The sequence below is a fragment of the Alligator sinensis genome, unplaced genomic scaffold, assembly GCF_000455745.1.
Source record: "Alligator sinensis unplaced genomic scaffold, ASM45574v1 scaffold1014_1, whole genome shotgun sequence".
NCBI classification, from domain to species: domain Eukaryota; kingdom Metazoa; phylum Chordata; order Crocodylia; family Alligatoridae; genus Alligator; species Alligator sinensis.
In genome coordinates this window covers 632,758-660,657 of record NW_005842692.1, presented here as the reverse complement: position 1 = coordinate 660,657, position 27,900 = coordinate 632,758, and the positions used below count along the sequence as shown (strand labels likewise).

Below are 27,900 nucleotides of genomic sequence, written 5' to 3'. Positions count from 1 at the left end.
GGAATTGGGAAAGTCCCTGTTCCCCCAAGCACTGCCAGGAGTGACAAGAAATAATGGTTACAAGCTAGCAGAGGGTAGATTTATGCTAGATATCAGGAGGTGCTACTTCACTGTCAGGGCGGCTAGGATCTGGAACCAACTTCCAAGAGAAGTGGTGCTGGCTCCTAACCTGGGGGTCTTTAAGAGGAGGTTGGATGAACACCTCGCCAGGTTGTTTGACCCCAGTACTCTTTCCTGCCTTGGCAGGGGGTTGGACTTGATGATCTGCTCAGGTCCCTTCTAACTCTACCAACAATGAAACTATGAAACTATTTTAAAATGAATTTAACTTGTGTGTATGCACACATGAAGAACTGGAACATGGGAACCTTCAGATCTCCTAACTGGGAAACATTCCTGTTTAAATCTATGTAAGCCCATCAGCCTATTTTTTTCAGTTGTAACTGAGCAAAGCACATATGATACAGAATCAGTGAAAAATGGAGTGATGCATCTCAATACTTTGTTTTAAGTGTCCCTTAGTCATACTCCTGTGCTGACTACTTAGCAATAGACTCACTTGTTCTAGTTATAGCCTTGTACAGACATTAAGTTTCTCCTGGGAGAGTCACTGCCTTCCCAGGAGAAACAATGAGTGTACATATGTTCAGGACTAGCAAATTGCCCATCAAGAATGATGGGGGGGGAGGGTGTGGAAATGGAACTCTACTCCCCATCCACTGCTGCTCTGAGTCTGGCCCTGTTCCACCCCCTGCACCATCGCTCCACATCTGCCCGGCCCATGTCCGCCTCCTCCTCTGCCCACCACCTCCCCCTCCCTGCCAGCTGTTCTGGGGTGTATGGGACTAGGCAGCTGGGATAGGGGCACCACCAATGTGATCCCCTCCCTCTGCCCTCAGGCAGGGAGTAGTGGGGAAGCCCCAGTCCTTGGGTGGCTGGAGCGTGTTTGCCGCCACCACAAACTTCCCCAGCAGTGGCTTAAATTTGGGCCTGCACAGCCTAGGTTGCACAGTCAATCACTGCCCACCCTCTCAGTGGTGCATGCGCAGTTGTCCAAAAGTGTTACACACAGACAGACATGCAGACAGACTAAGCCTTTTACTATATTAGAATTTTTCTCCCAAAGGAAAAAAAGGCTGCTGCAGGAGAAAAATAAACTTGGAACAGCCAGGGTTAACTTATTTCCTGGAGAGTTTCTGCTGAGAGAGTGAATGTTTGAATATGTTCTCTTCTCAGAGAAGCCATAGCATAGTCCTCCAGCATCCCTGGGTGCTTTGCTTCTGCCCCCCGCCCCAAGGACAACTGTGTCACTTGCTGGATTCTGCTGTTCCAGTGGGGAGCAGAACATGTCCCTTCACAATCCTCACATTGTGGGAAACACAGGCTGACCACAGACAGACTGGGTCAATTAATCAGGACTGTCCTGTGAACTGGGGTCATCTGTTGCCAGGGAGACCAAGGTAACGTGTAGAACATGCTGAGATGTGTGTACAGGGGTTCCTCCTGGCTACACTATGTCAGCATAGCAAGCTCTCCATTCTTCAGGGCCTTAGCACTCAAATATCTGTATATGTGGCTCTGGGTAAGTTTTTCTACCAGGAGAACAAGCTTGGGAGAATTCTCCCAGATTATTTGAATGTGTGTACACAGAGCCTACTTCTTTGGATTTTTATAGAGCAAATGTATGCATTAAGGATCCTTGATCAGTTTACTACAGGCAAGGTGACCATATGTTCTGGTTTGCCTAGGATAGTCCCAGCTTCTGTAGGCTGATCCTGGCTGGTTGGACAAAAATTCTGGCCAGAGCCCAGCAGGGAGGTGGAGAAGCATGGTGTGCCAGGCAGGCAGGTGGGCAGGGACCACTGCCGCTGCGTGGGAGCATGGAATGGAGGGACCTCAGATATCACATCTTAGGGTGACCATATGTCCAGCCACCTTGCTCCTACACTGTGGCAGCAATGCCTTCCCACACACCTGCTGGACACACTGTAGCGAGTTTGGGGTTAATTACCTCCTCACAAAGTCTCTCCTGTACTCTCTGTCTCTGACCAGCTCCCAGAAAAAAGGCAGTCCAGGTAGGGTGCTCAGGCACTGCTGTGCTGAACTGCCAGTTTTCTCCCTCTTGGCTCTCTGTTTCTCAGGCTCTCAGTATCTCAGCTCCCAGCTCTTGCCTCTGAGCTTCTGGATCTCAAGTCACTTAGCTGGCTGCCTATCTTGGCTCTCAGGCACTCATCCCTCCACTCCCAGATGTCTACCTGTTCCAGCTCTCAGGGTCTCAGCTCTTGACTGTGTGCCTGTCCCAACTAGTTCCTTCCCCTTCTGGGAAGTTTCTCTCCCTTACTCTTTGGCTCCTTTCACCAGGAGCCCTCTTAACTTCCTGTGAGCCAGCTCATTATCTGGATCAGCTGTCCCAGTCCTAGGTGGCCTGTAATCAGATTTCACTGCCTGCAACTAGGTGGTAGCCCTTACCAGCCTACAGACTGTTCCCAGGCCCCTTGAGCAGGCAGACTGCCCTCAGGCTCCTTGAGCTGGCAGTCTGTTGAACTTCTATATGTACCATGCCATGATTAAATATATCATCCCTATGAGGACTGAGGAGTAACAAGTAAAAATAGCAAAACTAGACCATACGGGCACTTCTATACATGCTCCAGAGGTAGCGGGGAGCTCCAAGAGCCGTTTTAATTAAAGCACTGCCGCATCTCCTGTATCAGTATCCCCACGCTTAAAAATGGTGATGGGGTCACTTGAACTAAAGCTTGTTTTATATTGGAGAATTCATTATGTTCAATTGCCATTATTAATTGAGTCTGCTCTGATGTGCTGGAGTTCCAGCATGTTGGAGCAGCCTCTGTTCTCGTGTATAGGTACCCAGTGTTCTGAGTGAGCACTGCATTTTGGATACAGAAACTTAAGTGCACTCATTTCTCTCTCTGTTTTCCCTTTCAGATTGGCTCTCATGTTACCCTGTCCTCCTCTTCCCTCAGACAAAAAACAGACAATAGAGTATGCTAACTATACAGTTAGAACATAATGAATTCTCCAATAGAAACATAAGGGGGAGGGGGAAGAAAAAGCAAATGCACAAACACTATGGGCAATAAGGTGTCTCTCAAAAGAGCTTGTTTTTATTAAATAGATGCATGGAGCATATTAATTTCCCTGGGTAGGACAATAATCTCAAGAAAGACAATTTGAGTAAAACCAAACAGTGAGCAAAAGTCATTAATTAATGGCTTTGAACAACACTGTGGATAAATGCTGGTTTCACTGGAGTAAAGGGCAAGATGCCTGTATAATTCAGTGGCACCTGACCTTAGGAGGCCTTAATACTTCAGGTCTTACGATTCATGCTGGATAGTTAAATGGAACCTGCATATAAAAGTAGCTGTTTAGAGGTAAACCAAGGACGCTCTTAATATCTCTTCTGAAAAACAGCAATGATTATCAAACATATTTTCAAGAAAGCCAGTCATAGTGTATCTTCAGAAACTAAAAGGAACTATTTTAACGCTTCTAGAACATGTCAGTTATGAGGAAGAAATCATTTATTATTTATTAGAACAGAAATTAAAGAGAGTCTAGCCTAATCTTCATCTCCTACGCCTACTTGTTGGCTCATCAATAGCAAGACCTTAAGTGGTTCAGGTATAAAATACCACAAGGCTAGCAAAATCACAGCCCACAAGCCACAACTGGCTTTCAAGAAGCTTAAATGTAGCTCCTGAAGAAAGTCTTTTATCAGCAAATTATTATTTAAGCTGAAGTGCTGCATGTAGATAATTGATTCTGGGGCATGCGTATCTCAAAAGGTTTGTGATCTTGGTTCTCAGTTGGTTTGTGGCTAGAAAAGTCACAAACTTGGCTACCTCCTGGAATACTGTATTCAAGGCATTTTTAAGATTCTACACCACTGGACTGCCATAGTGGGAATACTGAAACCACAACAAAAAATGTGACCTACATCTCTATCTAGCTAAACTGGAAAACAGGGGAAAAATGCCGCCACTATCCCTAGAGTTGTGAAAGAAAATAATCCATGACGTACATCTGATAAAGCGACAAACCATTTAATTTATTACAAAATATAACTAAAAATATAATAATTTCTGTACAAAAATGATTTTAAGTTCATAATAGCCTTCTGTTTTCACTGAGGTACATATAAAGTTACATTTTCTCTTGTTCATAGTAATGATCTACCCCTTTAACTAATTTAAATAGTCTTTTCTTCATTTTGTCTTATTAATTGCTCTTACTATACCTCCTATGTTAAGTAGATACTTTGTACTACAGGTTCTCATTGAGGCCATAGCCCGCCCCCCCCCCCCAATTTTTAAAAAAACCGCCGATGACCGTGCTTGTAGCATCATCCAACTTATAACTTTCCTGCCATTTTTTTATTCCTAGAATATTCAAGTCTGTCTCTTCGATGCACTGAATACTGACAGTAAGGAAAGACTTTTAAAGATGAAAAGCAATGGATACCTTGAAAAAAAACAGTTTATGTTTTTTCACCCCAGCCCACAAAGAAACAACATAATTTGTAACTTTCTGATGAATAAAATAAGCCACCTTTTTATGATCCATTTCAACTGGATAAGCTATTATGGAAGAATTTTTTTTCTCAGGACACAGTCTTCCACAGCACCATGTAGTAGCACTGAACAGATACGGCTTCATGAAAGGTTCCCTCTCCCCACAATGGTAGTTATTCTGGTTAAGTCAGTAAAGGTAGCCATTTCAATTTTGTTTTTGATGGACACACATCACCACACTGCTGTCTACTTTTTCTCTCTGACAGGTTTCAGTCAATTCATTTTCAGAGATTTCTGGCTCAGTAGTTCAGCAAGAAATGGTGCCACTGAAGGTGCTGTTAAAGTTCTCAAAATAAATTTCCTTCATTTCTGCTAAGCATTCCTCAACTTTGAAAAGGCTTTTTCTTTATACAAAACTATAACATGCAGATGCTTTTGATGTTTATTTTTTTCCCTTAAATATATCATTACAAATTATATAGATATACTAGGGTCCACCTATACATGCAGGTAAAGATGCAGTGGGATCTAATGTGCAATCCACAAAATTGCACCTCTGCTACGCATATGTGCCATTGAGCTTTACTGCCAGTGCAGGGGGAGCCCTATCCTGCACCAGCAGGAAGCTCCCCCTGCATTGGCAAGAAGCCAACTCCCATGGCTGGCAGCTCCCTCAGCTAAGGGGCTCCCAGATGCAGGGGCACCCCACAAAACTGCATGACTAGGGACTCTGAATCCCAGCAGTTGTGGGGTGCTGCCAGGACCCAGAGTCAGTAGCTGCTGGGGCTAAGAGTCCATCCATTTTAGGACTCCCAGCCCCAGCTAGGCATGGTGCATCCCTGCAGCTGGGAACCCTATTAGCTGACAGGGCTCCCAGCTGCAGGGGAGACCCTGCTACACATGTAAATTAAAGCTCAGTAGCAACCAGCTATAAAGTTAGTACACATTTTTTAGGTCTAACTTTACAGCTGGTTGGAGGTTTTTAAGGTGTTATAGGTACTCTGCACATATAACTGGTCTCAAGGTAATATGTAGAGGAAGTCCTCATTACAACAAAATAATATACTGCTCTATGCAAGATAAAGTCAAGTGTATGTCAAAGTAACATACTCACATGGAATGGAATTTATAAACCTAACTAGATCCACATTAAAGTATTATCTATTCGTGTCCATAATCACGCTGCCAATTATCATAGGACAGATTTATCATGATTCGTTTTAATTATTTATATGGTATATGGGAGACGATATGGGTAAAATTCCTAATACAGGAAAGGGATTCACCAGCATCAAAAGCTTCAAAGTATTCTTTGTAGGTTGGGCCTAAAAGAAGTATAATTTTTTAGTCTCTGCATTTCCTCCTTGTGTGTGTGTACCCCCATGTGCAGACACACTTTTACTGCCACTCTTATTTTTGAACTAGTTTGATGTCTAGAAAACCGCTAAAGTGCATTCTGCTCATGTGAAATATTTTTCAAAAGCATTAAGCATATAGGTTTATTAAAGAAAAAACTAACAATCCTTCTGCCCTAAACAAAATTGCTGGAATCTGAGAAAAGTAAATTCCCAATAGAATAAACAAATGTGCATGGGATACATAATGAAATAAGCATATGTATAATCTGTAGGAGTCATTTAAAGTACAAATAATTTAATTTTCTTAAGTATTTTTACACCAGTCAATTAGGTAGAACATACACAAAATAGCTTTTTAAATCAGTAAATATTCTCAAATTCACCAATGACGGTACGCTGCTCACACCTTTCTTCTTCTGGTTCTCCAAATATTCTAACCAATTGGATAGCTTGCAACATAATGGTGGTTTTAAAATACTCCAGCAATATTGAACGTGCAAGCCATATTTATTGCACACGGTAGTTTATTTCTGAAGCTGAAACAATCATTAGATTCTGATGTTCATCTATTTTACTGAACTACCCGCAGGGAGCTTTATGGGCATACTATCATGTCAAGGTCACAGGATTAAGTGAGCAGTGATGACAGTAAACAAGCCTTTTCTGTATATTCTAAAGGGTTTTACTGAGTTACTTAAAATGCCATAAACATAAATAGTCTTCTATCTCTACAATGTATCTGTGACAGATGACTTCAAAATACAGCACTCTTGGGCAATGGCACTTTACAACCTAACCAAGAGCTTTTATTATTGACAAAAGATATCAATATACCAGAGATCACAAAAATCAAGAGAAGCTTGCAGTCTAAGTCAGCCTCAGACACTGCATCTGCGTGTGTGCGTGGGGGGAGGCATGTGTAGATGTGTAGGAAAATTAACAATACTTATTATTTTATAAGCTACTTAGAGAACAGATAATATTCCTGGAAGAAGAAAGCTTGTAGAAATTGCATTAAATTAACATAGAATAATTTACTCAAATCCGCCACTGAACACAATCTTATACAAATCAGTACAAATACATAAATATAATACATTTGTACAAAAATCTGCAATTATTTTACAGACTTCCATGATTTATTACTGTACTTCTCAGAAGTGGGCAATACTTCTTAGATAATAGGTATATATTTTATTAATAAGGAAATTGTTACAAATAAGCTAAATGTCCTGCTCAAGCTCATACATGAAAATCTATGGCAGAGGTAGAAAACTTCTTAATCTTAGCCATCTTTTTACTTACATGAAAAATGATCAAAATAAGCCTAAATAAATTTACCTCTTCACTCCTTTATCACTTTTATAAATGAAAAAAATAAATTGCAATCACAAAGAGAAATTTTGAAGAGTGATTGGAAGACTTAAGATGACAGGGAGACAAAGGAGGTTAAGCATCTGGAATTTCAGAAGGAAGAACCTGTGATGGGGTGGAAAGTAGTGTGCGATCAACACTGCTACGAACTATTCTGTTGTCTGCACCTGAGGGATCCTTGATTATACAAGGTTCCCAAACCAGCACACTTCAACCCAGGTCTGATTTTTGCTTGCTGGGAATGCCATCTGTGTTCTCCTGGTGAAGAAAGCGAGGCAATGTGAATCATCCTTTGTGAGAAATGGCTTCTGCTGAAATTTATCAGGTAGAAGGTAAACGAGCGGCAGGAGGAAATGCATGACTGCTAAGCATCTAGAAACATAAAGAGTAAGCTGACAGGATGCATCTGAGCTGTCAGAAAAAGCTCAGGAAGCTAGCTGGGTAGAGAGGACTGCAGTGGCACCAGCTTAGAAAGGAAGGTTTTAAACTAAGCTTAATGTGGGTCAAAGGAGGAAATAAATCAATACACTGACATGGTCAAAGGCCTGAAATATGCAGACACTGGCAGAAAATGAGAAAACCCAATAGTGTGACAGGAGAGATGAGGGAAAATACCTCTTAGATGTCTATTCAGCAAAGCTGGAGGATGGGAACACACAGAGATCAAGAACAAACAAAACTAGGATTTTATCTGCGTTACAGAAAAGGGATAGAACACAGGACTGCATACCCTTGCTATGGAAGGCTATATAGCTTGTTCAGGAAGCTTAGGCAGAAGAAAAAGAGAGAAGGCATTTGTTGCACTTCATAATCAAGAATATATACACTTGCTGGAAAGTCTAGAAAGAGATGATGCAGACGTATTGACTCTATTTTACTGAACTCTGACTAGAAGGGAGGTATTTGATCATTTGAAGGTGGAAAGTAACATGAGAGAAAGTGATAACAAAACAACAAAGTTAATGATTGCATAAAAGGAATCAATAAAAGCAGCAGAACACAAAGAGTAAAGCAAACTTTAAAAACTTAGGAAAATTGTAAGATTCCTTGTTTAGAAATTCTAAGGAAAGGAATTCAGGAAAGCTATTATACAAGGGAGAGAATATGAAATGCCCAATGGCAAACCATCCTGATGCAGGGGAACATAAGGTACAAGAAGAAACCAATATGGCTGTGGCAGGGGCTCTAATGACCAGAAAATCAAAAAGGAATGGTTCCAAAATCAGTAACAAGAACAAATTGCTAAAGATGAGTATAAAAGATTAAGATAAATGCGTACAGATTAAACCAAATGTGTTAAGGCACAAAACATGTTACAACTAGCAAAAAATACAAAGAAGTAAGAATAGGTCCTAGTTCTGTAAATATATTAAATATAAAATAAGGCATGGTTCTTACATAAATAAGAGAAAGCTAGAGATGATGCAGAGAAGGCTGAGGTATTCAATTTTTATTTGTTTCCATCTTCACAAAACAAGTTAAATATGACCAAATACTTAACATAAATAATTTTAAATGACTGGGTAGCAACATAGTTCAGAATACAGAGAGAAGAAGTTAAAGAGTATTTAGATGATATGCTAATATTTAACTAGGCAAAGCTTAGTTAAATTCACCTTATGGTACTTGAGGACCTAGCTGAAGCAATTTCTGAACTCTCTATGGACCACCAATTTCTGAATCAACATCTTTTGAGAATCCATGTAGGATTAGGGAAGGCTTGAGAAGGGCAAATATAGTATCTAACTATAGAAAGAAACACAGGCAATTGGTGGGGGGGACATGGGGGAGTAGCACATTCCCCCCACCGCGACTGGCCCCTGACTCAGTACCACTCAGTACAGGGCAGTTTTTTTGCTGTGCAGACCGGCAGCATGGCGGGGGGCACTAAACCGTGGCACAGAAGTATAGGAGTGGATATGGGGCTTTTGGCCTGCCCCCGGGACTGCCCACAAATTCTGAGTCTGGCGGGGCACAAGGCACCAGTCACCCCTGGAAAGGAAAAAGGAAGATTTGAGTAATCATAGACTAGTCAGCCTAATTTTCATACTGAGAGGGATACTAGAATAAATTAGTAAACAATCAGTTTGTAAGTAAGTAGAAGATAAAGAGGTAAGAAGGAACAACCAACATAAAGCTGTCAAGAACATATCACTGTCAAACCAATCTAATTTCATACTTTGACAGGGAAAGTATAAGTGAGGTTTTTGACACAGTATCACAGGATATTCTCATAAAGAACCTGGGGAAATATGGCACAGGTGAATACTATAAGGTGAGTACATAACCATAGTATGAAAAACCAAGTATGAAAAACCATACTTAAAAGAGTAGTTATCAGTGACTTATTGTCAAACTAGGAGAATGTATTAAGGTGTGTACTTTGGGGGTTTGCCTTGACTTCTGTTCTATTCAATAGTTAGATTAATGACTTGAATGATGAGAGTACACATAATATTTGAGTATGGCACTGAGCCGATAGAAGTTAAACAACCACAGGATCTTGAAAAAATGGTAGAAATGGTCTGAAACAAAAAATGAGAAACAACTAAAAAGCACTACATTTGGGAAAGAAATATACAGCTACAAATGGAGAATGACTTGCAAGGCAGCAGAACTTCAAAAAAGAATTGGAATCTGAATGAGTATGAGTTTACAACCTGATGCTACTGCAATACAATAAAATGTCATCCTTCATTATATGAACAAGAATGTTATATTTAAGACATGGAAAGTAATTATTCTATTCTCTTGGCACTGGTAAAGTAAGGCTGGAGTATTGTGTCCAGTTTTCTTAATGATGCTTTAAGAAAATTATAAACAAGCTAGAGGGAGTCAAGAGGTAAGGAAAAAAAAAAGAGATTTAGAAAACATTTTCTATGGGGAAAGATAAAAAGTCATCAGGATCTGGGGGAACGTCTGTTCACCAGAGTGCCTCAAGGGTTGACAAGGTCGAACGGTCACAAACTCCTCCTAGACCATTTTAGGCTAGACATAAGGAAAAACTTCTTTACTGTCGGAGCTCCTAAGGCCTGGAATAGGCTCCCTCTAGAGGTGGTGAAGCACTTATTCTGGACTCCTTTAAAAAGTGTTTGGACACTTATCTTGCTGGACACTTGATCCTGCCCTTAAGTGCAGCACTGCAGGGGATAGACTGAATGATCTGATCACATCTTTTCCTATCCCTTCATTTGTATGACTCCATGATAAAAAAAAAAAATCATTTCTCCTTCTTGCCCACTGTTGATAGCACAACTAGTACTTAGCATAATTTGCAGTAAGGTATGTTAGAAATTAAAACATTTTTTTTTACTAGCGGTCCATTCTACTTAGAGATGCAATACATACCCCTTTACTAGAGATTTTTAATGTTTTCAGAAACCTTTGTCACGGATGGTCTAGGATGGATGATCTTACCTCCAAGCTGGAAGGTGGACTAAATGAGCTCTTCATCTCATTGCTACCTGTATATTTCTAATTCAATTAATTGGAAAACAATCAATTAACTAGACAATAAAAAATAAACATATTTCAATTGAAAAAGTACAAGCTACAAAAGTTTTTAAAAATATATCAATACAACATAATGAGATGTACCTTCCACCCTAATGATTCCATATTTGTAATTTTTTGTGATACTCAAGAAATCTGTCAAAGATCTATACACTTTGACAAAATATTGTTTAGAGTTTGGGATTCAGGATTCTATATGTAGCATCCAAATTAAAGAGGCAATGCTAGAAAGTGATAAGGGTTTCTACCCTAGATAACTGTTACAAATGGGAAATTACTGAAATTTTATATTTTTTTAATGTGCCAATAAGAATGAGGATAAAGCAGGCTTCAGAGAAATGCATTTGAAATAAGATAACAAATAAAAATTATTTGCATTTCTGAAAAAGGTTGCCTACCTGGAATTAAGACATACCTTTTTTAATTTCCCCAGCTTATCTTTTTGTTGTTGTTGTTGTTCTTTGCTTCCCACCCTGATCTACTAAGCAGTATATGGATAAACTGAGAGCTGTAATTGTATATTGCAGTGTTTACAAGGTCAGCTGTTGAGAAGCAAAAGAAGAAAAAGTGCGAGTCTTAGGAAGTAACAAGAGAAATCTCCTCTTTCCCAGTTCTCCAGAGATTTCTCTCTCTGCCTGAACCATGGGAAATGGGAGAAGAGGCAACCTGTCAGAAAAACCATTATGAAACTCAGTCCCTATTGTAGGTACCACACATTTAGAACAAGTTCTGGAATGGAAGAGGAATTAGGGGGAAACAATGAAAACTGGCAATTGGTATTTGAAGTCCTAGTGACTCAGGGACACTTTAAACAATTAAGCCTGGCTGGGAGAAGGAAACTGGGCTGCTGCATATGCTTTTCCCCATTACTGGACTTAAGGAGCAGAGGTCCTACTCACTAGGGCTGCGCGAAATTTCACTGGCGATTTCATTTCGACGCTGTTTTGACTCGTTTCAAACTCGAAACAGTGAAATAAAAATGAAACAGAGAGCTTCAAAACAGCCTCGAAATGAAATGAGGCAAGTCAAAACATTTTGAAATTTTTGAAATGTTTCGAGTTTTGAAACTCAGACTGGGCTTTCCTGCAGGGAAACAGGTACTAAAGTAAGGAAAGGGAGGGGGAAGAAGGGAGAAGGAGGAGGGTGGGGAGGACTGCTCTCATTATTGACTGTGTAGCTGGCCAGTGACTATGATCCTTCCCTGAGGTCCCTTCCAATCCCAGTGCTCTAGGGGAGGGATGGAAAAACTGCATAAAACACAGAATTGGTTGAACTGCCCTGTTTTCTGCCTTGGTGTCAGTCACTGAGCTATGTCCTGGGCCCCAGAACCCAGGGCCCCAGAACCCAGACTCCCCCTGCAGCTATCTCCTTGACAGCTGGCAGGTTTCACTGCCTCAGGAGGGCCTAGGAGGCCTGCAGTTTTCACCTCCCTATGCCCTATGGCACCCATGTCACAAATTTTGCCTGTCAGCAGCCCCAGAACCCCCTGCACCTCTCTCCTTGACAGCTGGCAGGCTTCGTGGCCTCAGCAGGGGCTAGCAGGCCTGCAGTTTTCACTGTGCTGTGCCTTAACACGCACACAGTGTCACCCATGTCATAAGTTTTGCTTGTCCACAGCTTGAGGTGCAGTTTCCCTGATACCCCTGCACCTATCTCCTTGATACTTGGCAGGCTTCATGCCCTCAGAAGGGGTTACCATTCCTGCAAGATTCATACAAATCAGGCCAGAAATGACAAAGTTGTAGGCTGTTTTGAGCTTCCCCATTATAGCCTATGGGCAAAACGTCGAAACAGCGAAACTGTTTCAACGAAATGAAATGGAACAGCGTTTCAAATCGAAATGAAATTCAAAATGAAATACTGTTCTGTTGAAACACAAGTCGAAATGGAATGGTACTGTTTCACACAGCCCTACTGCTCACTATAAACCCTGGCCTGTTTCTTGGCTTTTATTACTCTCCGAAAACACTTCATGAGAATTTAGTTCTTCCTTATGTTTGAGGCTTTTCCTGAGTCTCTGAGCTGCCTAGGGTTATTTTTTTCTTCTCTTTATCTGATTCTTCCCAAATATTTAAATGAGAGGACGAAAAACCTATAGCTGGTCTCTTAACATCGATCAGATCTTAAGATTCCCAAATTACTGGTACAATGAATAAAAAGACAACACTGGCCATACAGAACAACAGGTTTTCATTTTCTGTTGCTATGCTTGGCTATAGACTTTGCCCCATTTACCTGGTCAGCTGTTAGGAAGTAGAAGGAGGAAAAGTGAGAGAGTAGAGAGAATATTGGTGCCCAAAGCTTCTCTCCTTGGCTAGGGACAAACATTACACATAAACTGGTTTAAGTGACCAGAAACTGGTTTAAACCTGTAACAGAACAGATGTTCAGTGCACATAAGCCAGTTTATGATAAACCTGGTTTGAGATAAACCAGTTTGAGATAAACCTGGTTGAACTGTAGTATCAGACTTAACTGATTTGGGTCAAACTGGTTTATGCAATGTCTGTCCCAGACCCCCTGCTGGTTTATGATAAAGCAAATTCCCCCAGCATCCTGGCGTGCTCTCTGGGCTGGGCAGGGATCTCTGCTCCACAGCAAGGCTGGCCCCTCCCCTCTGCTCCCTGGCCAGAGCTCCAGAAGAGACTTGCAGGCTGGGTCCCCACTCTCCACCCCCCCTCTCCTGCTAAGCAGGAATTCCCCTCTCCCCTCTGCCTTGCTGAGAGGTATCTGTGTATTAGCTAGCAGACCACATGCTGGTTATGGTCTGTGCTATGACAAATGCAGAATATCAACCAGTAGCTGGTAATGTCCCTCTGTTGTTTTCTAAATGGGGTGATTAACAGTGAGTTAGGGGTGATAAACACTGTTATTAATTCCCTGTTGGGCTAATTAGAGCATCCTGCCAGGGCCTGGCCATACCCCCGCTCATCTCAGTGCTACGGAAGGGAAGGGAGGGCCGATCTAGTGCCCCCCGGCTTCTACCCTGAGCCACTGCAGGCATGTGCCTGCATTTTTGGAATGAAAAGGAAATGTCTATCCACCTCCAAATCAGTTCAAGCTTCGGAGGTTAGATTAACCTGCAAAGATTGAATCAATTCAGGCTCAGGCTTTTTGAATGTCTGTCCCTAGCCCTTGAGCTTGCCTTAGAATAACGGCTGGACTGCTCTTCAAACACAAGGCAAGAGGAGGAAACACTTTCAAGACCCTGGGGATGAAGGACAGTGAAGGAGAATAATTCACTCCTCACAGTGGAAGGAAGAATGTAACAGAAAAGATTTCTTCCTTCTCTGGTGAAAAATAAAACATGTTTGTTATTCTAGAGATAAACAAGTCTCTCCAATATGTAAGTTTATTTCTTAACGTTCACTCTATCTTCTGTTGCAAGGAACGTAGTGAAGGTCCCATCAAGAATAGAAGATTTTTCCCTATAAATTCTTTTAACGAGTGTTGCTTGTCCAAATTCCCCGGTGTAACATACACTTCAAAACAGACTCGGAAGAGTAAGTTAGGGAAACCAAATATCTTAAAGCAATTTCTTGCAATTAAAGTGTTTATCTGAAATATGAAGATGCAGTACATAACATCCTTACAATTAGGGTAAGAAAACAGTAAAGCTAGGGACAAAAGTTACATACAAACTGGTTTAAGTGAACAGAAACCAGTTTAAACCTGTAACAGAATAGAAGTTCAGTGCACATAAACCAGTTTCAAAATGGCTGAAACTGGATTAAAGATAAACCTAGCTGAATGTAATATCAGACTTAACTGATTTGGGTCAATACCAAAATATGATACCAAACTATGGGGACAGGTGGGCACGTTAGCAGGGAGGGACAGACTGCAGAAAGACCTGGATAGGTTGCAGGGGTGGGCTAACAAAAACAGGATGCGTTTCAATACTGACAAGTGCAGGGTGCTGCACTTGGGCAGTAGTAACCAGCAGCACACTTATAAGATGGGAAACTCCCTTCTTGAAAGCACAGAGGCAGAAAGAGATCTTGGAGTCATCACTGACTCCAAGATGAACATGGGCCAACAATGCGAGGTCACGGTCGGCAAGGCTAACTGGACTGTATCGTGCATCCACAGGTGCATATCAAGTAGGTCCAAGGAGGTGATCCTCCCCCTCTACGTGACACTGGTTAGGCCACAGCTGGAGTACTGTGTCCAGTTCTGGGCACCCCACTTCAAGAGGGATGTGGACAACATTGAGAGGGTCCAGAGGAGGGCCACCCGCATGATCTGGGGACACCAGGGCAGACCCTACAATGAGAGGCTAAGGGACCTGAACTTCTACATCTTTCACAAGAGAAGGCTGAGGGGGGACCTGGTGACTGTCTATAAACTCATGAGGGGGGAGCAGAAGGGTTTGGGGGAGACCTTGTTTCCTCTAGCGCCCCCCAGGATAACAAGGAATAATGGCCACAAGTTGTTGGAGAGTAGGTTTAGATTAGACATCCGTAGGAACTACTTCACAGTTATGGCGGCTAGGATCTGGAACCACCTTCCAAGGGAAGTGGTGCTGGCTCCTACCCTGGGGGTCTTTAAGAAGCAGCTTGATGCCTACCTGGCTGGGGTCATTTGAGCCTAGTTTTCTTCCTGCCCAGGCAGGGGGGCGGACCTGAAGATCTGCAAGGGCCCTTCCGGCCCTACTTCTATGATTCTATGAAACCGTTTTATGAAACTTCTGTCCCAGACCCCTTGCTGGTTCAAGTTAAATCAGAGTTGCCCAGCATCCCAGCATTTTGTAGCCCTGGGTTGGGCAGTACTGTCTGCTCCAGAGAGCGGGGCTGGCCCCGCCCCTCCCTAGCTGGAGCAGTGAGGGCTGGCTCATTGGCCTCAGTGCCCCCTCCCCGACCTATGGTGGCCATTCATCCCATTTTAAGGAGGACAGTCTGATTTTCTGCTACTCTTCTGTCTGTCCTCTACTGATACGAAACCAGATGCCTTTATGTCCTCTATTTTTCTCTTGAGACACTCAACCTTTCAACCTACAATTGAACTTTAGATTGTTTGTCTTCATTGGTTAATATATTTGTCATTTAATTAATCCCATGTTTGTATTGGTCCTATGAATGTCAACAAAAATCCTTTGTCACGCTTCCTAATGATGTCCTTACATTAAGTCTGTTGGCTTGCCACTGTTAAATGTTTGTCTTCAAAATCAGTTTGACATCACCCTTAAATCAAAATGCCCAAGCGAAAGACATCCTTCAGCTCAGAATGGTTGAAAGAACATGATTTCATAGCAAAAATCAGAAAGGGGGAAAAAAATCACTATTCACTAAGTGCAACTGTCCTCTATTGTTGAGGTACCTTGATGGCCACCCTACCCCCATCCCAGGCAAAGCCTGACTGGGGCCTGGGGCCAGGGAGGAGAGTTAAACTTCCCTTTCCCTGAGTACAGATCTGCCCTGCTAATCTTACTGCTGGCTGCAACTGTGGACTGTAAGTCTCAGAGACACCTGGAAGCGGGAAAAGGAAGTGATGAGGAGCCCTGCAGAGTCCTGCTGCTTTGACTGTGGATTGCAAATTCTAGAGACCTTGTGGGCAGCAGGAAGAGGAGCTGAAGACACAGCCTATGCTGGCTACATGCCAGAGAGCCATGCTCTAGTGCCCCCTGGCTTCTGGCTTGAGCCACTGCAGGCATGTGGCTCCATTTCCGAAAACAAGAATGAACGTCTGTTCATTTGCTTATTGGTTCAACCTTTGCAGCTTAGACTAACTAGCAAAGACTGAATCAATTCAGCCTCAGGCTTTTTGGCTGTCTGCATTTAGCCTAAAGGATTTACAGATTCTGCTAAAGATATCAAAGATTAAGGAGTTCCATATATCTGGAGAACAAAAAAGCTAACAATGCTAAAGGAGGATGACAGATTTAAACTAAGAAATACTGTACCTTCAGTGACCAATACCAACAAGATATTTATTGAGCTGATGGTATTTTTATTATGGATATGGTGTATACAGTAATTTTGCTAAAAGCTTAAAAAAATTGTTTGCTTCTTCACATTTTAAAATGGTTGAATCTGTCTCAGAAATAAAGATCTTTAAAAGATCTTTTTAAAAAGTCTCAAACTCTTGCTATCAATCTCTGTGGGTAGCCACAAAGGTCATAATATGTTTCTGTCATTGAAGTAACCATTGAATTACCTGCAAAATCTGTAGCATTGTTTATTCCACTACAGCCAACTTGAACACATCTATTCTACAAGAGGTAGTTATAATCTATCTAGCCAAATGGCACAGTCCTCATAGAAAATGTAATAAAAAAAGCCTTGCATCAGATATATCAAGCATAAAATTGTGCGTAGGCTAGATTTGACCTGAAAATCCTTTCCTCTGGTCCAGGTCTCCCTCCATAATTTACATTTGCTAACCTGATGCAGCTAAAAGAGTCCATGAAGAAATCAGAGGTCAAGTGGATGAAGCTGCGGAAGAAAATTCCATGTGGATGACAACAACCTGAGCATCCTTGGCAGCAGTATCCTACACAGAAGCTACATAGGTGGGGGCAGGAGTAGCACCTATGCATAAGGGAAGCTCCTTCCTAACTGAGTCCCTGTCCTCTCCTGGTCCAACATGTTGCAAGCTGGTAGCGGATGGCTGTCAGATAGCTTCTCAAGACCACCAGTTCAGAGAAGGAGAGCTTCGTACCTTCAGCCACTCCCCTTCCAGAGAGCAAGCAATATCTATGAAAGCATTTCTCAAACTTTCAATACCTGTGGAATACTTTTTTCTGGATTAAAATTGGCAGCACACTTCATTCTAAATTAAGAAATGGTATGGAAGGGGCCTTCAGGCTGAAAAAGTTGAGAATCACTGATCTAGCTGGTGCCACTTAACAGCAGTAGGGGAAAGACCTCACCCTGCTGTGCCCTGTTCTTTCTGTTGTCTGCCCTCTCCTGACCCCTGGTCTGTACCTCATGGAGCAAGGGGACTGCCCACTGCTGAGGCTATTCTTCCACTGTCTAACTTGCCAGCAACCACCTCTGAGCCCCCCTGATGGCCTTGGGAGCATGGGAGTAGTGGAGGAGATGAGCTGGGTTGCAAAACATGACTAGATCTGTGCATCTGTCCACTGGCCTACTCATAGCAGGGAATGCTACTGGAAGCATGGGGGGGCAGTGCAGAGGGCTGGAAGGTAAAGGAGCTGTTTGGGTGTGGGGAAAGATGGGGGAAAGCAGTGACAGCCCCCAGCACAGCAAACAAGGCAAGTGCAGGTGCAACATGGGAGAGAGAGGAAACCATTTATCTCTTCATACAGTGGCATTCTGTGGTACACTTCTGTCACTTGCAGCATACTAGCATGCTGCAACACATGCTTTGGGAATCATTGATCTAAGAGGTAGCCAACAAACAAGTAAAAGAAGAATTCATAGAAAGATCAGAAAGCATTTAATATGCAACTGGACATGGAGATGGGCAGCCTGGATACTGCATTTAGGGGCAGAAGGAAGACAGCTCACAACTAAGCTAATTCTTTATTTCTAGGTCAGGGACCCATTAAAAAGGTAGTTTGGTCCTCACTCAGAGTTTGACAGCCCTGCCTTCCAGCATTTATAACTGATATACTATGCATCTCCAAGTTTATCACAGGTGTGTACAAATACAGAAAGCCCCAAACTAGAGTCCTGCTTCAAAAAATAATTCATTTTAAGAGAACAGATCAAACTGAATCTTATTTTTTTAAGAGACTATGTTCACAGTTCTGAAAATTCTTCCATTATATATTAAATATACATTTGTATAAATATACAATTCTTCCATGTAAATTACAAGTGACTAAAAATACCTGTGATGAATATTTCCCTTTTATATTTTTAGATTGTAATGTAAACGCATATACCTTTATATTGTTATTGCTTGGTTTAAACTTTGTTGAAGCTTGTAGGGTGTAACATCTAAACTTCACTTAACATAGTTCTAAGAAGCAGTGTTGCTTCTTTATTTAAATCAGGAAGAGAAAACAATACTGGGCTCCTGGCAAAACACAGGGACATATCACTACCCAAGACAAAGACAAATATAAAATCTTTTGGAATTTGAATTGAGTGGACAGAAGGACTATGGTTGGTACCATTCTTAAGAGACAGATAGAAAGAGAAAAAGAAACCCGAGAAGCAGACAAAAAATGCAGCTTGGAAGGACAGAAAAAAGGACACTGGTAGCAAAACTACAAGAAAAAGTTGAGACCGGTTTTGAGTTATGTGCTGGCTGAAGTAAGCTTTGCTTGAGCAAAGAAACTATCTCCTGTCAAAGAAACCTGACTGTGTACATACTTTGTGAATATACCATCTATATGAAAGATGTAACTGACATTAGTTTCCAGGGGCAGATCTATAATTTTAAAAAGGGGGTTACACATGGTAAGATACATCATCACATATGACACAACACACATTTTTCTCCAGGCAAAAATAAACTAGAATCTTTACTAATATGCTAGGGGCCTAGTGTAGTAATATTCAGTTTAAGATTGAAGCAAAAAAAAATAAAAAACTTCATTGGAGTGGGTTATTTTCAGGGCTGTGAAATAGGAGCTTCATTACTAGGAGCAGCTAACAGAAAGCATCATTGCAGAACAAAGGACAGCTTGATTGGTGGAACATCAAGACCATTAAAAAGAAGAGGGAGCTGTTAAAAGCTGTGAAATAACCAGTTTAGAAGGGATCAGGTAGATTATAACGAGCCATGAAGTCAATTGACTGCCTCAAAACTGCCTGACTGCCACTGCCAGGTAGTTGGTTTTAAACTTTGGGTGGACCAGGAATCAAAGGCAGGTGTAAGTGCACTCCCCTTCCCCTCGATCCATCCTGGTCAGCTTCTCCTCCTACTTGAAACAACCTGCAAGATCCTGAATTTTTGCTAAACACCCAGGTAAAAAATAAATGGATTACATAGATTTCATAAACCTTAGGGCTGGAAGGGACCTTGGAAGATCATCCGAGTCCAGCCCTCTGCCCCAGGGGCAGGAAGTCAGCTGAGGTCACAGGATCTCAGCAAGATAAACGTCCAATTGTCTCTTAAAGGAATCCAGAGTAGGTGCTTGCACCACCTCTGGCAGCAGTCTGTTCCAGGCCTTCGGGGCTCAGACTGTAAAGTTCTTCCTTATATCCAGCCTGAAATGGTCTTGGAGAAGAGTTTGTGACCGTTTGACCTTGTCATCCCATGGGGCACTCTGGTGAATAGGTGGTCCCCCAAATCCTGATGTACACCCCTTATATACTTAGAGGCAGCCACCAGGTCCCCCCTCAGCCTGCACTTTCCCAGGCTGAAGAGTCCCATAGCTCTCAGTCTCTCATCATAAGGCCTGTTTTCCTGCCTTCTGTTCATGCATGTGGCTCTTCTCTGGACTCTCTCTAGCTTCTCCACATCCTTTTGAATTGTGGAGCCCAGAACTAGATACAGTACTCCAGCTGCAGCCTTACCAAGCCTGAGTACAGCAGGAGGATGACATCTTGGGATTTGCTAGAGAAGCATCTATGGATGCAAGCCAGAGTTTTGCTCACTTTGCCGGCTGCAACATCACATTGGTGGCTCATATTCATCTTGTGGTCAATCATGTTAAAGGGACCCCCAAATCCCTTTCAGCTGTGGTACTAGCAAGTGTAGCACTGCTAAGCCTATTAGTGTCCTGCGGGTTTTTCTTCCCAAGGTGGAGTACCTTGCATTTTTTGGAGTTGAAGACCATCAGGTTTTCATCCGCTCATTTTCCCAGCCTGTCAAGGTTGGCCTGGATCACCATCCTGTCCTTGGGTATGGACGCTTTTCCCCGAAGTTTGGTGTCATCGGTGAACTTGGCCAGTCTACTTCTGACACCAATGTCCACATGTAACAGGTATCCGCTCTGGGCCAATCTAAACATGGCCCGCCCACCTGTTCCTGGGGCAACTGCCCACCTTCTCGCCTGCCATGCCTTGCTGTTACTTGATTAATTTATGTTAATTAGCAGGAGGCTGCCCTTGTACTGCTCCGCTGCCAGGGGGCACTATCTGCGGCTCCGTTTCCTCCCCTACACCGCAGTCCACACCTCGTCGATGGAATAGATGTTATGTCTCAGCCCTATCACAATCTGGCCCCTTTTTGTCCTCTCTGGGCCTTCCTTCCTTTGCTACGCACCTCCTCTGGTGCTAGGGCTCTCCCCGGCCCTATCTCACTCTGTGCCCTCTTCTCTGGGGCCTTATCAACAATGCTGCCCCCTCTCTGGGGCTCACCAGGCCCACATTGGGGCTTGTCAGTAATGTTGCGCCCTCTCTGGGCTCACCACGCCCGCACTGGGGCTTCTCAGTAGTGCCCCCTCTCTGGCTTCACTGCGCCTGCCCTGGGGCTGCTCAGTAAGGCTGCCCCCTCTCTGGGGCTCACCAGGCCCACATTGGGGCTTGTCAGTAATGTTGCGCCCTCTCTGGGCTCACCACGCCCGCACTGGGGCTTCTCAGTAGTGCCCCCTCTCTGGCTTCACTGCGCCTGCCCTGGGGCTGCTCAGTAAGGCTGCCCCCTCTCTGGGGCTCACCAGGCCCACATTGGGGCTTGTCAGTAATGTTGCGCCCTCTCTGGGCTCACCACGCCCGCACTGGGGCTTCTCAGTAGTGCCCCCTCTCTGGGCTCACTGCGCCTGCACTGGGGCTGCTCAGTAAGGCTGCCCCCTCTCTGGGGCTCACCATGCCCACATTGGGGCTTGTCAGTAATGTTGCGCCCTCTCTGGGCTCACCACACCCACACTGGGGCTTCTCAGTAGTGCCCCCTCTCTGGGCTCGCTGCGCCCACACTAGGGCTGCTCAGTAAGGCTGCCCCCTCTCTGGGCTCACCACGCCCACACTGGGGCTTCTCAGTAATGTTGTGCCTTCTCTGGGCTCACCCCGCCCGCATTGGGGCTTCTCAGTAAGGCTGCCCCCTCTCTGGGGCTCACCGGTAATGTTGCGCCCTCTTGGGGCTCACCACGCCCGCACTGGGGCTTCTCAGTAGTGCCCCCTCTCTGGGCTCGCTGCGCCCACACTAGGGCTGCTCAGTAAGGCTGCCCCCTCTCTGGGCTCACCACGCCCACACTGGGGCTTCTCAGTAATGTTGTGCCTTCTCTGGGCTCACCCCGCCCGCATTGGGGCTTCTCAGTAAGGCTGCCCCCTCTCTGGGGCTCACCGGTAATGTTGCGCCCTCTTGGGGCTCACCACGCCCGCACTGGGGCTTCTCAGTAACACTGCCCCCTCTCCAGGGCTCACCGTGCCCGCACTGGCACTCCTCAGTAATGCCCCCTCTCTGGGGCTTCTCAGCTACCCCTCTCTAGGGCTGGGGTCTGTGCACCCTGACTGCTGCGCCCTCACTGGTGCTGGGGTCCTCACACTCCGCTGTGAGTCCCCTACGAGGCCTCCTCCAACCCCTAATAGCCTCACCCAAACCACCGGTCACAAACAGCAACACAAACACAAGCCCTCCAGCTATAACTTAAATGGAAGCCGCTTGGCCATAACATCAGTCAAGCCTACCGGGGAACACTTCTTCCGTCAGCAGTGTCAAATGCTGCTCCTGTAGTCAGGCATCCCCTTTCTTCCCTGAGAGAGTTCCTTCCCCTTGGCTGCTAGAAAGGAACTGCTTCTGGCCTCAGCTCCTAGGGTTTATAAGGGAGCCAGGCCCTGCCCCTTCTGGTCAGCTGACCTCCTCTGGTTGTCTTGGCGACCCACCGCTGGGCTCCTTAGTCACCGCTATGGCTCTCTCCCTAGCAGGTTCCCCTCTTTAGGAGCAGGGCACCTCAGTGCTCTGCGACACCACATAATTAATGAAGATGTTGAAAAGGATAGGCCCAAGGACAGAGCCTTGAGGGACTGCACTGGTCACGGCGCACCACAACGATTGACTTCCGTTAACTACCACTATCTGGGTCTGACCTCAAAGCCAATTCCCCAGCCAGTGGACTGTGATGTACCTGAGGCTGCAATTGGCCAGTTTTTCAATATTCTCAGGGTAATCCATAATGAAACACCTGAAGGGTAAAGCCATCACCCCCCTCCCACTCCTCAAACAATGGAATACACTTTTGGCAAACAAAAAAATAGCAGCCACAACAAAACAACAAGGATTTTTCCCCTTCCCCGCAATTTACCATTTTGTGGTAAATTCTTTTTATTCCTGACCCTATAATACTCCCTTCAGACTGCAAAGGAATTAATCAGTACCCCAACCAAGGGATGAAGAAAAATAATTTTGATCCATACTTTTCCCAGTGAGAGGAATTAAAATCAATGTTTGTGAAATAGAAGAAGTTAATACTGATAATTAAAAATTATTACAATATTTAGGAGGTTATAATCAATACAATGCAAATTTTTAAAACAATATTATTCACCACATAAAAGTAAAAGCAAAAAGATACAGAAGAATAAATTAGTTCTCAGACCAGTTCAAAGGTTATGAATGGGTTGGTAAACATTAAGGGCTGGACTGCATCAGGGTTATTGATGCTTATGGACACTTACATTCACTCAAGAAATGGAGCACTCACACATCTAAGTCCCCCAGCGCAAAAAACAGTCAAACGGTAATCTAACTTGCAAGTCATATCTGATTGTGTGCCTGTTTTTAAGTCAACTCTCTTTAATGCTATTCATAGTCTACTCCTTGTAGAGTTCAATTAGCCTAATTGAAATACAGCAGTGGTATTTTATTAAAAGTGTGTGTTATATGCAAGAAAATATGGTAGTCAGTTGCAACTACCGTAAAAGTTTATGCAATTTTGAAGTATGAAATCTTAAAAAGCAATTCTTCTAGCCTTTCCTTGCCCTACTCTTAAAATCTCATCCGCCCTTTCATTTTTTTTTATAGTGGTTATAGCATTCAATTTTATTCTTTGTTCAATTATCAAAGACCAGACAGCTAGCATTGTGATATCTATTGAACATTTTTAGTTTTTTTCCCCAAAGATAGCATATAAAGAGAGAGAAAACCTAGGACTAAGATAAGCACAATTTATTGTACAAGCCTCCAAATGCAACAGAAACTTGTGACTAAACCTGTAAGGAAACCAAACCTGACTTATTTCACCCGTTTGCTACTTTTTTATTTTAGAGTTTTAAAGGGGCTCTCTTAATTCCAAAAAATCAACAGGATATCATGTCCTTTGTATACAATAGAAATTAAAAAAAAAAACAAAAAAAGGCTTTGCAAAGAAAAATTGGGAAAAATGTTGCATTGATTGTAGAGATGTAGACATTCCATAAACTTCAGTATAATAACTAGAAACTCCAGAACATCTCTTAGCCAAATGCATTCAGAATTACTTGACTTGCTAAAAAGCCAGCAGTTGCTTGGACTCATATTTGTGGAGTCTCCAGCTACCATGTAGATGCTTATGTATACACTTACAGTTTTTACTGGATTGAGGGGATTAATGCTATTGATGAAGGAAACAGCCACATACCATCCTTGAAAATTCAGGGGAGTAGTGATTGTATCCCAGGAAGTAATGGCAGAAGATAACTCTCCCATTACAGGCAGGACAGGGGGGAGGGGGAATCTAAAGCTGTGCAAAACATCATTGTTCAGGCCTGTAAAATCCATAAACTTGAACTAGCATTCAAAGAACATAACAGAATTGGAATTACATCCTAATTCAGGACAGGTTCAAGATCCTATATAAGTGCTTTGCATAAATAGGCTCAGCTAGTGATAATACAGTTATTAATTCTGGAACAGGACTGTTTTTTCATCAGTCCCATCACCATCTTTTAAATATTATTTTGTAGTTCTACCAGCACATATCTGATGTTAAAGTGCATAATTTCTGTGAAGAATTATGTTAAAATTCTACCACCCTATAAGGTAAATATATTTTAATGGTCATTTGGAAAACATAATTTTGAAGAAAATGCTAAGCCATATACCTCCAAAATTACACCCACCATCACTTATCCATATATAGCTGCAAAGACTATGCACATGAACATGTATCCCAGAATGTACAGTTCACTGTAAACTTTTCAATGGAAAACCCAAATTTGTCAAACCTCCTGGGGGAAAATAAATCATTTTCAATTAAACCTGCATTGGGAAGGCTCCTCATGAACAGGACACAATTTGAGTCTGCCTGATCCGGAGCAGAGACCTGAACCTGAGTTTCCAGACTGCAGTGCTTTGACTTATGAACTATTAGTTATTTTGGGGTCAATCTTTCTCAATCTCTCCTGTTGGAGCTGTACTTCAGTAAATTAATTATTAAGTATTCACAGGCCAATGTGGAAGAGACTGACAGAGAAAAATGGCATGGGTAGTTATGTAGAAGATACTGTCAGGCAGAGAAGGGGTTTGACCCTAAATTTTCTACATTGCATGGAAGGGCCTTAGCCTCTTAGAGATGAGATATGGATGGGGGAGGGCAGGGCACTTTTTGTGCATAATAATTAACAAAGTCTCAGTTCCATCCCAGTAAGAAAATGGAGTTTTTGAAACTTTGAAAACTTTTATAGGATGGAAAAATAATTTTGGACCCAGCTCTAATTACAATCTCATTTACCATACAATCAAGCAAAGGCTATTTTGCAGGGTATATTTAAATATCAGTTATGAAACATACCTGATTTATTTTAAACTTTGAAAAGAACATTTAGAATAATGAATGTATGACGATAGCTTACCTATGAGAGACAGCTCCCCAAGCACCGTGCTTATTTGTTAGTATGTTGAGTATCTTTTGTTTCAGCTGGTTGGCTGTTACATGATCTCGATGCTTAGCAGCACTGATAAGATGGTCACACATCTTTTCCTCTTCTCTTCTGTCAGCAGCATACTGGGCACACTGTGACTAAAAATGAAAAGTACATATTGTATATAATAGAATCATTTAGAAACTGTCCTATCTTGTTTAGAAATAATTTTCATAATCTAAAAATCTCCTCTCTACCTGCACCTCAGGTAGAGAGCTCTTTGAAGCGCTCATTAAAATTAGCATTTTCATGTAAACAGGAAGCAGCTTCCCATTCAGACAAAGCTCTAAAAAAGAAATGCAACACCTAGTTTTACAGTCTTTAATTGAATTAGCTGTATTAAACACTTCATGACAAAAGAGCAAAGTTAAAGTTTGAAATTAAGTAATTAAGCCAAGAAATGCAGAATGATGATGAAAATACACTGAATTCTACACCTCTTTGTTTAGGCCTTAAAATTGGCCATTTTTTTAATTTAAAAAAGTAACCCAAAATCTGCATCTTTCCGTGATGAAAATGAAAAACCATCACACACACACACACACACACACACACACACAAATATTACTGGTGTTTCATTTTAATCACAGAAAAATGTGGATTTTTGGTTACTTTTTTAAATCTGAAAATTGGGGATTTTTTTTTTTTTAATCTGAGAAAACCAGGATCCCTGTCCATGACATAATACAATATAGGCTGGAAATTCTTAACAATGTAAGAAGTGCCATACTGGGTTAGATCAAAACTCCATCTCGCCTAGTATTCTGTGGCAGGAATGGATGCTTTGGGCTAGGTCAGAGCCTCCCAAACTCTGACAGATTGCAAACCACCAATTAAAAATGATACAACCTTAAGTACCACGAGTAAATTTTTGTCATATAAAGTAATTATAATAAATCTGTTAATGCGTACCAATGACAGGTTGTCTGCGTATCATTGGTGGTCAGAGATTAGGAACCGCTGGGCTAGGGACAGAAGTTACACATCAACTGGTTTAAGTGATCAGAAACTGGTTTACACATGTAACACAACATAAGTTCAGCGCACATAAACCAGTTTCAAAATGGATGAAACTGGTTTAGGATAAACCTGGTTGAATGTAGTATTAGACTTATCTGATTTGAGTCAAACTGGTTTATGCAATTTCTGTCCCAGACCCTTTCCTGGTTTAAGTTAAACCAGAGTCCTCCAGCATCCCAGCATGCTCTGCAGCCCTGGACTGGGCTGTGCTCTGTGCTTCAGAGAGCAGGGCTGGCCCTGACCCTCTGTTCTCTAGCCCAAGAAGGGGGGGATGTGGCCAGATGTATCCCAGCATGACCCCATTAAGGCAAAGTGTGAAGGAAGGGGGTAATTCTTCCCTCCCCCCACTGCAACTCGGGTCTGCCTGTCTGCGGGCAAGCAGCAGAGGTGGCATCTTGAACTGGCAGACCCCAGCTGTGGTCCCTGACGTTAGAAGGGAGAGAGGGAGGGATTAACACCCTCCCTCCCTGCCTGCCCCCTTTCCCTTAATAGGGCTGTGCTGGGATGACGTCTAGCCACACCCCCACCCCTACCACTGAAACAGTGAGGGGGGGGCAGCAGCCTTTGTCAAGGTACCCTAGGGAGCGTAAGCACGGAGGGGGTTTATTTCCCCCCTTCCTCTCCTGTCCCACTGGTAGCGACCGCAGCCATCCCAGTATGGATCTGCTAAGGCTAAGGAGGGGTTAATTCCCATTGCCTCCCACCAGGGGACTGCACGTAGGACAGGGAAGCCCCCCTCCTCTCCCCCTTGCCAACATGGGGCAGGGAGGGGGGCTCTGTGTGGAGCTGCCCAGCTCCACAGGGGGACTCTTCCCCTTCCTCCTCCTTCCCCCACCCCACTGCCATGGGGTGGGGTGGGGGCCTTTGTGCGGTGCTTGAGAGGGATTTTTCCCTTTTGTCCTTCTCTTTCTCCCCACTACTGCAGGGTGGGGAGTGGGGTTCTATGTGATGCTGCCTGGCCCAGCCTAGCCTAGGTGTGGGGAGCATCTGTCACTGAGGTGCAGCCTCTGGAAGGGTCCTTCTTCCACAGCCCAGGCCAGCCCTGCTCAGCTCTCACCAAAGCAGCCACATGGTGGGGGCCGGCCTGGGCCCCCACATCTATAGCTCAGTGACAGAGAAGCTGAGCCCTGTTAATGATACCAGCCTGGCCTGGCAAGCACAGGCAGTGGCTGGCCAGGCAGTGGGCTACCCGGGCTGGCTCAGAGGCACCACAGGGGCTCATGTGTCTGCACTGAGCCCCCATAGCAGGCGGCTGCCGGGCTCCAGGCCCGCCAGCACCTCTGAGCTGGCCTGGGTAGCCCACTGCCTGGTCAGGCATTGCCCGTGCACATTGGGCCAGGCTGCTCTCACTGACAGGGCTCAGCTTCCCAGTCACAGCCACAGCTGCTGGGGCCTGGGCTGGCC

At 43.5% G+C, this 27,900-nt stretch overlaps 1 protein-coding gene across 1 annotated transcript in view; it reads right to left on the bottom strand.

The window, feature by feature from the left end:
* Window positions 1-27,900, bottom strand: part of NBEA (neurobeachin) — an 827,350-nt gene that overhangs the window by 186,835 nt on the left and 612,615 nt on the right. Inside the window, exon 41 of the mRNA XM_025215995.1 lies at window positions 25,408-25,574. Within this exon, the coding sequence (XP_025071780.1) occupies window positions 25,408-25,574 (167 nt within the window). The remainder of the gene's footprint in view (window positions 1-25,407; window positions 25,575-27,900) is intronic.